The sequence below is a fragment of the Ursus americanus genome, chromosome 2, assembly GCF_024610735.1.
Source record: "Ursus americanus isolate L20-20 chromosome 2, mUrsAme1.1.p, whole genome shotgun sequence".
NCBI classification, from domain to species: Eukaryota; Metazoa; Chordata; class Mammalia; order Carnivora; family Ursidae; genus Ursus; species Ursus americanus.
The window spans coordinates 99,501,395-99,515,081 of NC_142128.1; the positions used below are offsets into that span (position 1 = coordinate 99,501,395).

Below are 13,687 nucleotides of genomic sequence, written 5' to 3' on the forward strand. Positions count from 1 at the left end.
ATAATACCTTCATTTTGCCTAATAGTTGCCCGATACGTCTTTTTACTGTCCTTCTCTTGCATCCTTTTTGTATCCTTTTGTTTTACAGATTTGTTTTTAAATAAGATATAATTGGATTTCCTCCCCAGGTTTTCTGTCTTTTTAGAAAATTTGGTGCATTTGTATTGAATAATTATTAGTATGTTTTGGTTTATTTCTGTCACCTTATTTTGTGGTTTACCGTAGAAGTTTTAAGATGTATGCTTAGCTTAGCAAAGTGTAAATTTAATTATTTTCCATCTTCGTCTAGAAAATACGAGAATCTTAAAACAATTTAATTTTAATAATCCTCCTCTTGACCACTATGCTGTTGTTTGTTGTGCACTTTAGTTCCTTCTTACTTTTAATCCCACAAGAAATAATTACTCTTTTGTGCAGTTAGTGTTTATTTAGCTTTACACGTATTCATTACTTCTGCTGATAATTTCTTGCATCTTAGACCTGTCATCTTAGGATCATAGTCCTTTTCGAAGTCCTTTACAGTACATTTTATGAGTGTCTGTTGATTTTATTTGCCTGAAATGTCTTTATTTTGCCTTCATTTTTGAAATACATTTTGCCAGGTATAGAATTCTAAGTCGACAGGTATTTTTCCGTAGCATGTTGGAGATGTTATACCATTGTTTTAGTTGTGTGCGTGCGTGCGCACGTTATCAAGAAGCCCATACTTCGTCTGTTTTTCTCTTTACTCTGTCTCTGGCTGCTGTTATGATCTCCTCTTTGCCTTTGGCCCTCTACAGTTCCACTGTGTTGGGGGGTGTGTGTGTACACGCGCATGTGTCCACTTACATGTTCATCCTGCTTAGAATTTGCAGGACTCTGTGGGGCTATAGATTGGTGTCCAAAAAACTCTCAGTCATTATATTCCCCTTTTTCTCTCTTCTTCCAGACTTTTGATGTGTATTATGTCAGATTTATCATTCTCTCCTGTCTACTGTTTAACCTTTCTTTTCATTTTTTCATCTCTATCCCTTTTTTGACAATTCGTTCAGATCTACCTGAATAAAAATCAGAGTACCGCTTGGGAAAGGGAAGGAGGGAATGAATATTATGTAGGCAACCTACTAAAGTCAACCACAACTGTCCTTTATTTTTTCTGATGTTTTAAATCCCTGTTTTGTGTAAATACATGGTTGTGTTTCACTTCTGATACTTGGGAAGGTTCATGCATCCTTTTAGTTCTTCTGGACTTACAACGTCGTGTATATCCCAACCTTTATTTTGTGATCTACGCACTTTACGTAGCATCTGTTGGCTCCACATTGTGAAATGAAGAAATTAAAACATCATGCATTTACATTTTATCTGATACCTCATACTCCCTAATGTTTATTGCATATGTTATAATTTTAGTTCTTTTTACGGGTACCTTTTACTTTTAAATAATATAGTTAAACTTCTGTTATTTTATTTATCACATTTAAGTAGTCTCTGTGGATGAGGAGTACTTCTGTTCCCTGTAGCTCATTTACCTCCTCTTCTCCCCTCTCGATTGTTTTAATACTTACACTTCTGCTCTGTACCAGGAGTCCTCCAGTTGTTCTGACCTACTTCTCCACTTAGATGAATTTAATGCTTTTCCTATTATTTTCTCTATTGCCATATTTTTGCCTTCATCGCTGTGAGGGTGGAATTTATTATCACGTACGTTTTACAAGAAGGGTTCCCGGATGATATATTTACTGAATTGTGCACGTGTGAAAATGTTTGTTAGCTTTATACTTACATGAAAACTTGGCTCTGAATAAACTTCCTAAGCCACTCCTTTCTCCTGAGGAAATATTCTGGCATTTGAATGTTGCTCTGGAGAAGTGTGAGGTTAACTTGATTTTTTCACTTGTCTGATAGGAAAAAAGAATAACTCATTTGATTTTTTATACTGTTTGATTAATAGATCAAACAACTTCTCTCTGTCTTTTTTTTTGGGGGGGGGGTGTTTGGTGGCCGTGATGATAGCATGAAAATACAAGCTACTCCAGAGTTAAAGTAGATGTTGTAGTTAACATCTACTCTCCTGTTGGGTCTGTCAGATGGTGGCCTAGTGGTCACATCTGGTCTGCCACCTGTTTTTCTAGGTCTGCAAGCTAAGAATGGTTTTTATAAAGGAATAATGACAAGCAATTTGATGATAGATAACACTAACTTTGAACCCCAATATGAACATGTTACCCTTCTCAAAAGAATTCTGTGTTCTTCATTAATAGGAACATTTAAATAGGAATATTTTTAAAAATTCTATTTAACTACTTTCATATTGAATTTCATCAATAAAACATTTGTAGAAATTTGTTTTCTCTCACTTTATGAATAATGTGTAATATCTTTGATTTTTCCCTCTGGTCCATAAGCCTAAAATATTTACTCTTTGGCCTTTTTTTTAGAAGAATTCTGCTGACCTCTCCTCTGTTGTAAATCGAGAATGGGTTTGATTCAGGGATGCTTTTGAATGTAGTGAGACTGTCCCTTGGATCTGAACCTTGTCTGAAGTGTGGGCCCCAGAGTTGTAGCCTTCAGTTCCTGTCTGCGGTAAATGATCCTTCTGTGGCCATTCTTGGCACTCTTGGGATCTGATCGGGACCCTTTCTACACCCTGAGTCTCATCACCAGATAGACCAGTCCTGCGTTGATAGTGGTTGTTGGCTTCATTTCCGATGTGGAAATTTCTATCATTCCTATTCCATTAAGAACTCCTCTTGCCTCTGGCCTCTTTCATTCTGTCATATTTGATTTGTCTGGTGCTAATTCACTTGACAATTGAAGCTTTTCTGCCCTACACTGATTCTAGGCTGCATCTTGGCCTCTTTAGTCAGAGTATGCTGCCATGCCTGCACAGTGCATTTGCTTTGTTTGGAGGCTTTCGGGTCCTTGCTAGATTTCCCTCAGTAAGCAGAAAGAGAACACTGCTTTTTCATATTTCAAAACCCACTCCCTTTTGTTCTGTTCCGTCTGAAGAATGCTAGTAGTATATGGACATGGCCTTTTAGTACTTAGCGAACGGTGAAATGAGTTTAACAGCTTAGGCCACCAGGTCTGTTGACTTCCCTGTGTTCTTTCTGATGATTTTCCCTGAGGAGAGGATCTTAAAACTTAGCATTCTCTTCAGTGTGAAATTTAAGGTAAATTAGAATTGTATGTACATAAAGCCATCGTTGTAAGAAAGAAAACCTTGCCTTAGAGAGGGAGGTAAACAATACGGAGGCTGCCCTGAGAAGGATAACTAGCATAGTGAAGGGCCTGGAAATCACACTATACGGAGGAAACCTTTGAAGGTAATGGAAGATATTCATTTAAGCCCTGTGGGAAGTTGAGAACCATATGTGCAGTTTTGAAACCAATAGTCGTAACTGTGAAAACATCTTTTATATTTAAAAGGTAACATGAACATATTTTTTACAGCCTGTTACTTCAGAGTTCTGTTTAGAAAAAAAAACATCGAGAATATACCCATCGATTTGACAACAATAAATCAAGACATGGACAAGGAGAAAAGCAACACAAAAGCAAGGTAAAATAAGATACAATAAAATTAAAATTTCAACAGCATATGTCTAGTGGTAAGCCATTCTGAGAGTGAGGGACGTACAGTGTCATGTGAGGAATGGATGAGGGTGCCGGAGTTTAGCAGACCTTAGGGAGGGGTTCCCGACAAGATAGGCAGATTAACACCGGCTCCTTCCCCACGCCAGTCTTGGATATGCCAAAAAAGTGAGAAGGGAGTTGCTGGAAATGAGAAGTTAACCAACAGCTGAAAAAGCCCAGGATGGCCCAAGGTGGTTCGGTGTAGGCAGATGGAGCAGAGGTTAGAGAGATTCATGTGCTTGCTTCCTTTCTCGCATTCCTCTCAGTGGATCAGCGTCCACTCAGAAAGAAAATAATGAAGTGAGGAAGTGCTGGAAGAAACTGACTTCTATTTAAGCCTCATGGGTTGAACTCATGCTCTTACTGCTCTCCTTCCTGAAATCCCACCAAATGATCAAAAAGGTATAAACTCACAAAAGAAGGAGAGAGGAGACAAAAGCATGTGGGAGCTGCCAGTGTAATTTGGGAAGCTTGGGAACGGAAGGATAAGTAATTACTGATTTGCAGAGCAGACAGTGCAAACCTAAGGTGACAGGAGTGAAGCCCAGCAGCAGCTGCTTCATCTCCGCTGCCACCTCACCTCCCATCTGTAAGGATCCTCTCGAAGTGGCCAGTGGCAGCGGAAGCAGTAACCTGAAAGTTTTTAGAAGCAGCAGTTAGAACGCAGATCCCCTTCCTTAACCTCCCTCAGCCAAGAGAACGTTTCTTCCTTCATTCCAACAGAAGACATCCAGGATGCGGGGACACCAAACACAGCCGAGAGTACGTTATTGTACCCAAGTCGTAGGGGGCCTTAGTATTCTTCCTGTGCTGGACTTTGAGAAAGCTCACAGCCAAAATCTAAGCACATTATCTTCTGGATATATGGCCAGCTGACAGGAAAAATCTGTAGATAAGGCCAGTTGGGAAAAACTCAAGCATTATCCCGCAGTGAAATCTACCAGTGGACAGATTTCGCCAGTGCCTGAAGAGTGGTCTCATTGCTGTCTCAGTGATGATTCTTAAATACGAGCAGATGACCCGTGATCATTTGAGGAAAGTTTACAGCTTGACAGAAACTCAAATCACAGCCTGGAGAAAAGAGACTGAAGGGAGCAGAAAAGTTCAGTAACAACCAGCACAAGCCTATGTTGGGTTGTCAGGTGACAGAAGAAATAGCATTAAGAGAATAAAAAATAGGGAACATTTGGAGGAAAAAATAGCTTTTGGAAATTAAATATATAATAGCAGAAATGGAGATTGAGAGAACAGGTGAAAGATAAAGCCGAGGAAGTTCTCCAGAAGGAAAAAGGGAAAGGTAGAGATAGACAATAGGAGAGTAAAGATAAGAAGAAGGATACGGAGGAGACAAAAAGATGATGATAGAAATAAATTCCAAAAATGCCTGTAATCACAGTAAATGCAAATGGGCTAGAGTTTTGTTTTTTGTTTTTGTGTTTGTTTTTAATGTCAAACTGGGTTAAATCCATGTGTGGAAACATTTTAGAAAGCAAAAGGGTACCAACAGATGAAAAGTAAAAAGATGCTTCCATATTCTCCTCTGGGTCATAGGGAAGAATTACAAGGCTTCACCATTGCAGACCATAAAACTTGTTTAGACAAATTCTCAAAACATCGCAGTAAATCACATACTCCTAGATCACAGTGGACATCAGTTCTAAGAGCTTAACTAGAAAACCACTCTTCATTTGGAAATGAAACATGATGTCTGAAGAATAGACACTTTTCTGAAAGACCCCCCCTCCCAAGAGGAAACAATGTAGAACTGAGTCTAGAAAAGCAAGAAAGAAGAGAGGAAGGAGTTGAACTTGCCGCCCTAGTCTTGTCTCAGTTACAAGTGGTGTGGCGTAGCCGATTCAGCTGTGCGGAGAGAAATTTATAGTCCTACAGCTTACGCTAACAAACAAGATAGGCTGCAAAATTAATGAGGTAACAATCCATTCTAAGAAGTTAAGGGGAAAAGAGTTGAACAGACTAAACCAAGACAAAATCGAGGGAAGAAGATTAACAAACAGTACCAGAAACTAACAGAATAGAAATCAAAGATAAAATCAGGAAAAGCAACAGCTGTCGATCAAATTGGCAGACCTTTGACAGAATGGACCATGAAAAAGAAAGTCACAAGTGCACAGTTAGGGTTGTAACATGGCACAGCTCTAGGAAACACCGCGTAGCATGTGTTCTCTTTATATACTGCCTCCCAAAACACAAACGCAGGGGGCGCTGAGCAGTGCAGGGTCGGGGCTCTGTAACCACTACTAAGGAGGTGGGAAATGGGAGATGCGTCAGCGCAGAACGATCTGCAGTTAAAAAGATGAGAAGGTTAACTGTTTCATGGCAATTAGTCTGAAATGTAAACGTTTTAAGAAAAGTATGAATAAAATAGGCTCAATAAGTAATAGGCAAAGTGAACTTTTTTAAGTTTTTATTTGAATTCTAGTGTTAACATACAGTGTTATGGTAGTTTCAGGTTTCCAATATAGTGATTCAGCACCTCCGTAGGACACCCAGCGCTCATCACAACAGGTGCACTCCTTAATCCCCATCACCTGCTTCACCCAACCCCCCCACCTCACTGAGTTAAGAGTCCGTTTCTTGATTTGCCTCTTTTTTTCTCCTCTCTGCTCATTTGATTTATTAAATTCCACATATAAGTGAAATCATATGGTATTTGTTTTTCTCTGACTGACTTAATTTTGCTTAGATAATACTCTCTAGTTCCATCCACGTCATTGCAAATGGCAGGATATCATTCCTTTTTATCCACTAAAATTGTCGAATTTATAGTTATGAATCATGACTGCCTCCCCAACCTCCCCTGCCCCCACAGACCACATATACTAGGCTCAAGCAGATTTCCAGAGTTTCTGAGTTTCTGCAAGGTTTATGAGTTCTAGCAGAAATTTAAGAAACGGATAATTCCAATCTTATACAACTTCTTCCACAGAACAGAAAAAGAGAAAATAGTCCCTAAATCGCATGCATGCATGTGGGGGCGAGGGGCACAGGGAGGGAGAGAGAAAGAAACTTAAGCAGACTCTGTGCTAAGCTTGGAGCCCAGGTGGGGCTCGATCTTATGACCCTGAGAGCACAACCTGAGCCAAAACCAAGAGTTCAACGCCCAACACACCGTGCCACCCAGCGTCCCCATTTATACAGTCTTCTAAGTCAGTTTCATTCACAACCTTAGAAGCAGGAAACCTTAAATAAGATACTAACCTACAGGTTACAGTAGCATGTAAAAATGGATGCTACACCAAGATCAAATTGAGTAGCTTATCTCGAAAATGCAAGGTCAGTTCAACATTAGAAAGTGCATCAATACCAGTTATCAATAATAGATTAAAGGGAGAAAAGCATTTGATAAATGGATTATCTCTTAATGATAAAAACCCTTAGCAAACTACATGATTAAGGGCACTTACCAAAAACCTGAAGCAAATATTTTTAATGGTCAAGTATTAAAAGTGTTCCTTTTAAATTGAGAAAAGTGACAAGGATATTTGCTGTTGCCACTTCTATGTGACATGCTATTAAAGGTCCTAAGATAATAAAACAAGAAAAAAGATGAAAAGAAATGAAAGCTGTAAGTTTTGAAAGAGAAACAAACCATAATCATTTATAGATGATATGTCTAGTAAAAAAGTACGAAAGAATTCACAGAGTTTTATAATTAATAAGTGAATTTAATTTAGCAAGGGTGCTAGATTAAAATCAGTGTATGTAAGTGAATTTCATTCCTATAATCCAGCAATAGATTGAAAATTCAATTTTAATCATAACTATCATTTGTAATAGTAATGAAAAATCCAGTACCTAGGAAAAAGCATGTGTTTGACCTTTGTGGAGAAAATTACAAAATTTAATTGAGAATGCAACAGAATTTATATGGAAAAACAAAGGGCCAAGGATATGTAAGCACTCTTAAAAAAAAGAAATTTGGAGGCATGAACCTATAGCTATGACAACTATAGCAATTAAAGCAGTGGGATAGAAAAACAAGGATAGAGAAATAAAATAAAGAACCAGGAGTGGATAATTGTATATATTTGGAGTGATACAGACTTGGTGTTACAGGTCAGGGAAGGGAAGGATGGGAGTGTTCAGTAGTATGTCGTGACAATTGCGTGTCATTATGGGGTGGGAGTGGGGAGAATTGGATCTGCCCCTCACATCATACCCCAAACTCAGGATGAACTATAAGACTTGTGGAAGGCAAAACTTTTAAAGTATTTGGAAAAAGTAAAAGAGTTTTCTCAAGATTAAAGACAGATTTCTTAAGAATAAACACAAATCACAGATGCAGAGATAGATAAATTAGGTTATATTAAAGTGAAGAACTTACATTTATGAAGACTTCGTCAAGAAGTGAGAAGTTGAGTCCAAACCAGAAGAGGTTTTCAGCCCAGGTAAAATGACAAAAGATTACTATATAAAATGTGAAAAGAACTCCTAAACATTGTTAAGAAAGTGGTATACAATTCACTATAAAAAAAAGAACAAAGGGTATGGATTAGACATTTCGATGAAGAAGAAACTGTTCAAGGTGTTCATAAACCAAAGGGGACTCAGACTGCTCAAGGGAAGAGGATTTAGGAATTCCTAATACAGGTATGCATGAGCAAGCGCGAAGTGTTCTGTCTTTGAAGAGAAAGCTTGCCGCCTTATTCATGTGATTCAGTACTTTCGTTTAATATACCGATGGGTAGTTTTGCCCACTGAGCAGCATGTGAGGATCTAGAGAACCTTCTGTTTCCTCCACCTCGCAGAAGCGTGCTCTGTGGCCTGAGTTGGCTGCAGGCACTGATTTTGGATCTGTTCTTATGAGAAGGTTTCCCAAGATTGACAAATAGGCAGTTGGCTAATGTATTGTGAAAAGATTTTGGTTTCAGTCTTGGTAAGGGTTGTCGTTGGGGTTGGTTTTATAAAGACGGGTAATATATGAGTATTAAATTTCAAAAAACTGTGTTCTGACCTCACTCTGCTGCTAATTGGTGAATATTTCTTCATCTTTTAAGTTAGATAAGGATTCTTAAGTCCTTTCTAGCATTAAAATGTCCATGATAATATCAGACCTCTTTTGGATTTAACTAGACTCTCCATGTTTCAGATCTGCTTTTTGTGTTTTTAATTATTTATTTATTAAAAAAATATTTTTAAAAAAATTTTTTTTAAGTAGGCTCCACACCCAGCATGGAGCCCAGGGCATGGCTTGAACTCACAACCCTGAGATCAAGACCTGAACTGAGATCAAGAGTTGGACACTTAACTGACTGAGCCCCCTAGGTGACCTCAGATCTGCTTTTTAAAGTGTATCAAAAATTGCTCGAAAGGGTAGATGTTATATTGTAAAGTACAGTATCAGGGCTTAAACTTGGAGTCCTGGTGGCTGTTAACTATAGCGTCTTACTTTCTTTGTCATATTAGACTCGGGAAACATGAAGAGCAAGACTACGAAGATGTCACACCGCCAGAGGGTCAGCCAGCTCAAGTAGCAGAAAAAGAAACCTCAAAATATAAAACATTCAGAACGCTCTCTGTGCCCCTGAAGTCCGAGGCGACAGGAGAGATCTATCAAGATTACTATCCAGGCATGCCAACTCATGTTTTCTTTTATGGAGACGGAAGGAGGTTTTCGTAGCGCTAAGTTAAGGAAACAGGCAGACTACAGCGCAGTACTGGTCTGCTTTCCGAGTACGGGGTTCGGTAGCGGGTCGATTTCGTTAGTTACGGCGGTCGCTGCGGTCTTTGCGTGCAGTGCTGATCTCTTAAAGGGAACATAATCTACTGGTTGTCACGATAGAAACGGCAACGGTGGTATCGCTGCCCCCACCAAGAGTATCTGATATTTCTGGAGCAACTCAGAGTTGACACCACTCTTCCTGCATGTCCTCTTTTTCGGGATTTGTGTGAGGTGAGGACCTAAAGTTGGGTCCGCATTCTCCGAAGGCCCCGGTGCCTTCTATCTGTGCCATGACCGCCTTTGTGCTCTTGTCTGCCAGGACCCTGACTGCTCCTCCACGGGCCCCTGTTGTTCGTCTTCCTTCCCTCCGCCTGTCCCAGACTGCACCAGCAACAGTATGTAAAACGATTTGTTTAACCACACTTCCTTGTTTACCCAGCTCTTTCCTGTCTTCACTTTTACGAAGGTTGCTCTTTGGTCTGCGTCCATGGCCCCATCTCCCCCCAGCGCCTGTTAACAGTGTCCTTAACTCTTCCCCCTTCTCTCCTCTGCTCCTGGGTTGGCAAAACTGCAACTGTGTGATCAGTGTGATTGTCAGTGTGCCCTGCCGTCACCCTCATACTGGCAAGCCTTTTTGCAGAAAACTTTTGCACTCGCTTGGGTTCGTTCTTCATGAACCGTGGTCTCCAGCACCGTGGGGTGCTCACCACTGCCTGGTGCCCTTTTATGTCTCGGGTTAGCTTTGCCTCTCGTTACCGCGTCCCTTTACACTGTCACAGTTTAGCCATAAGCCTCTCCTTCTTGATTAAAATAATACTAGAAGGAATCAGAGGGAGACCTCTCACTTGCAGCTCCTCGGCCCATCCCGGCCCCATTTCAGTACTTGTCTCACTTCTGGAGCTCCTTTCCCACCATGTCCTCGGGAACATGGGGTCATCTTCCATTCCAGTAGCTCCTCTTTGTCCGTGTATAAACATGCTGCAGGCTTGCCTGTCTTAAACAAGACAACCCAGGAGCATTGTTGGGCCTGTGCTCCCTTTTCGCATCACAAGATCAGGCCTCTTGATAGAGTTGCCTCGGCCTTGCCCTCCACTTACTTCCTTCTCGTTCCCTCCTCAGAGGGGTTCTGACTTCTTCATTCTCAGAAGAGTCTTTCTAATGTCACCAAATACCTCCACATGGCTAAATCCGAGTAAAAAGAATTAATTAGTACATAAAATAATCTTTCTCTTAGTGGACTAGTCTGCAACATTTATTCTTTTGACCACTTCTTTCCTTTTTTCCCCCTTGACTTTTGAGGAGACCACTCTCTTGGCTTTCTTTCTGCCTTTCTGTCTGCTCTCTTCTGGATCTTTATTCCTCTGTCTGCCCTTTAAATGTTGTTGCTTTTCAGGCGTCTTAGGTTCTGCCGATACTCATGTTCCTTCTGTGGACTAGACCATAGTTCGATGATTTTATGTAACAACACATTTCTTCTTAGATTTCTTACTAAGTACATACCCAGAGCGAGTGGGCGCTTCCTGCAGTTGCCTTTAGTCTCTGTCTGAATATGGGTATATTTGACTTTCTGAAGGAGCCTAAGACTTTCTGGCGTACATTGGGCAAGAATGTTTTATCTGACAGATTAAAAAGAGGGAGTGCCTGGGCCTTCTAGCCAAGTGTTTGCAGGCCTGACCAAGCTTCCTTTCCAGCGAAATGAAAAGTTGAAGTACTCCGACCCTTCTGTTACTTTCCTCAGTAAGCAGAAATACAAGGCCGGATAGGAGTACAAGGGTCGGGCAAGGCAAAGGCTTGTTGGCTTTGTTAAGGATTCAGGGCATTATACTATGAAGATAAAAGCCACAGGAAGTTTTACAGAGAGTTAACATGATCAGATTTCTGCTTTGCAGAGATCACTCTGGCTGTGGACTGAAGAATAGATTGGAAAGGAATAAAAATGATACAGGGAGCTCAGTTATGAGGCTTTGGATATTCTGAAGGTAGGATTATCAGGGTGATGGGTTGGTGAGAGAGAGGTGGTGTCAAAGGTGATAGCTAGGTTTCTGGTTTGTTTGATACAATGAATAGCGGTGCCATTCTCTGAGATAGGAAGCCCTGAAGAGGGGTCAAGATTTGTGGGGTTTGGGGATGGGTCATGGTTCAGTTTGGGACATGTTTAATTTGAACTACCTTCGGTCCATTCCAGTGGAGATGTCAAGGAAGCAGTTGACTGTATGTGTCTGGGGCTCAGAGAAGCCAGGGCTGAGGGGATACATTTAGAGTAATTATGTGGTGGAAATGTAAGGCATGGCCATGGGTGAGATTGCCTAAGAAAAGTGTATGAAGTGAGACAGAGACAGGGCCAAATAACTGTAGCAGCTCTGGCCTGGATAAAGGAGGGTGGCTGCAGTGCCCACACGGGGGTGGTCGGCGTCAGGCTAGAGAGAATGATGAGCAAGAGGATGGGGGTGGGGTGTCACAGAGGCCAAAGGAAAAAATGGTATCAAAAATGAAGGAGTAGGTCCTGGTTCAAGATGGTGATGTAGAAGGATCCTGAATTCACCTCTTCCCACAGACACACCAAATCTACAGCTACACGTGTGACAATTTCCTCTGGAAAATATCCCAAAACTGGCCGATCAACTCCTATACATTGGGTGAATGAAGAAAAAAGCCACACAAACATGGGTAGGAGAGGCTGTGACACAATCTCACCATAAACCCTACCCGCGGGGCAGCAACACACCTTCAAGAGGGAACTCACCATCCTGCAATGTTCCCTGAGGAGCGAAGAGTTGGAACCCCTTCGTTGGGCACCTCAGCTTTTAAGACCTGTGCCTGAGAGATGAGCCCCCAAAACAGCTAGCTTTGACAGCCCGGGCTTTGATCCACAAGACCTACAAAGCAACACTGAACTGAGAAACAGTTCTCGAAGGGCTTATGCAGGCTTGCCACCCGAGGGCCCAGTGCACAGGCAGGTGGGCAACTAAAAAGTTCCCAGTTGTTCAGTGAAAGAGGCCTATTTGCTTATCTTAAAGCTTCGCTTTGAGGGTTGGGCTTTTGATTTAACCCACATCCAAGGGCCTGCTGAAATGCTCTCCAAAAATGGAGGCTGGCAGATGCCATCTTTACCCTCTCCCTCTCCCTCACTCCAGGTCCCCAGTATCTCCCAGAAAGGAGCATGTACTCTCATCTGGCACCCTGAATTTTGTGGCTGCCCCCCTGGGGATACCACTAGATATCCTGACTGGTGGCCAGAGGGGCTTACACTCATAGGGCCTGTAGTCCTGTAATAAATGGAGAAGGAAGGGCCCAGCCCAGACACAGCAGACTGAAAACACAGCCCCAGCCTTTCTGGGAAAGGGTCTGTTGGCTTGTCCTAGAGCTTCAGCCTGCAGGACAGGCTTCTTGGGCACACATCTGAGAGCTACTGAGGTGCTGTCTGGGGACAGAGGCCAGTGGGCACCATCTCGGTGCTCTCCTTCTGCCTCATTCTGGGTCACTGGAATCTCCTGGGGTGGGAGGCTGGTGCACCGGTCTGGCACCCTGGTTTTTGCATCTGCCACCTAGGAGACACCTTTTGACCTCCTGGCTCTGGCGACCATGGGGCTTGCACATGTGAGTCCTGCTTGTTAAAAGTGGAGAAACAGTTGGGGGCTCCCTGTCCCCCGGGCACAGAGCAGAGATGGCTTACTGAGGGGCACCCACAGTCTGGGAGTGTAATGTGATGTTGTCAGGGGTTAATCACTTACATGCTAGCTTGAAGGTTAAAAGGTAAAAGTAGTAAAAAGAACTATTAACAAATTTTATTAATGGATACACAGGATAAAAAAATGTAAATTGTGAACACCAAAGACATAGAATGTGGAATGGAGGAGTAAAAATGTAGAGTTTCAGAATGCATTCAAACTTAAGTTGCTATCAACGTAAATAGGTTGTTATAAATATAAGTTGTTTTATTTAAGCACAACACAAAAACCTATAGTAGGTACACAAAAGACGGATGTAAGAATACACTATAGAAAACCATCAGATCACAAAGGAAGAGGGCAAGAGAAGAAGAAAGGAACAAAGGAATTACAAAACAGCCAGAAATCAATTATCATTAATTATTTTAAATGTAAATGTACTAATTCTCCAAACAGAAGCTATTGAATGGCCAAATGGATTTAAAAAAACAAGCCCCATCTATGTGCTGCTTACCAGAGTCTCACTGCAGTTGCACAAACACAGACTGAAAGGGAAGATGGAAAAGATGCCACGCAAATGGAAACAGAAGCTGTGGTCGTAGCATACTGTAATAAGAGATGAAGAAGGTCGGGATAGAATGCTCAAGGGGCCAGTAGAGCAAGAGGATAGAACGTTTGTAAATGTGAACTCAACATAGGGGATCTAAATACATATTAG

The 13,687-nt window shown here is 41.5% G+C and overlaps 1 protein-coding gene across 2 annotated transcripts in view; it reads left to right on the forward strand.

Annotated features, from left to right (window-relative positions):
- The first annotated feature begins 2,317 nt into the window (after positions 1-2,317).
- Positions 2,318-13,687, forward strand: part of DNAH14 (dynein axonemal heavy chain 14) — a 300,961-nt gene continuing 289,591 nt past the window's right edge. Inside the window, exons 1-2 of one of the 2 annotated variants that reach the window (XM_087859257.1) lie at positions 2,318-3,544; positions 9,046-9,209. In XM_087859257.1, coding sequence (XP_087715383.1) covers positions 3,417-3,544; positions 9,046-9,209 — 292 coding nt within the window. In that variant the 5' untranslated portion in view covers positions 2,318-3,416. The remainder of the gene's footprint in view (positions 3,545-9,045; positions 9,210-13,687) is intronic. The other variant, XM_045796883.2, reaches the window with a different exon arrangement.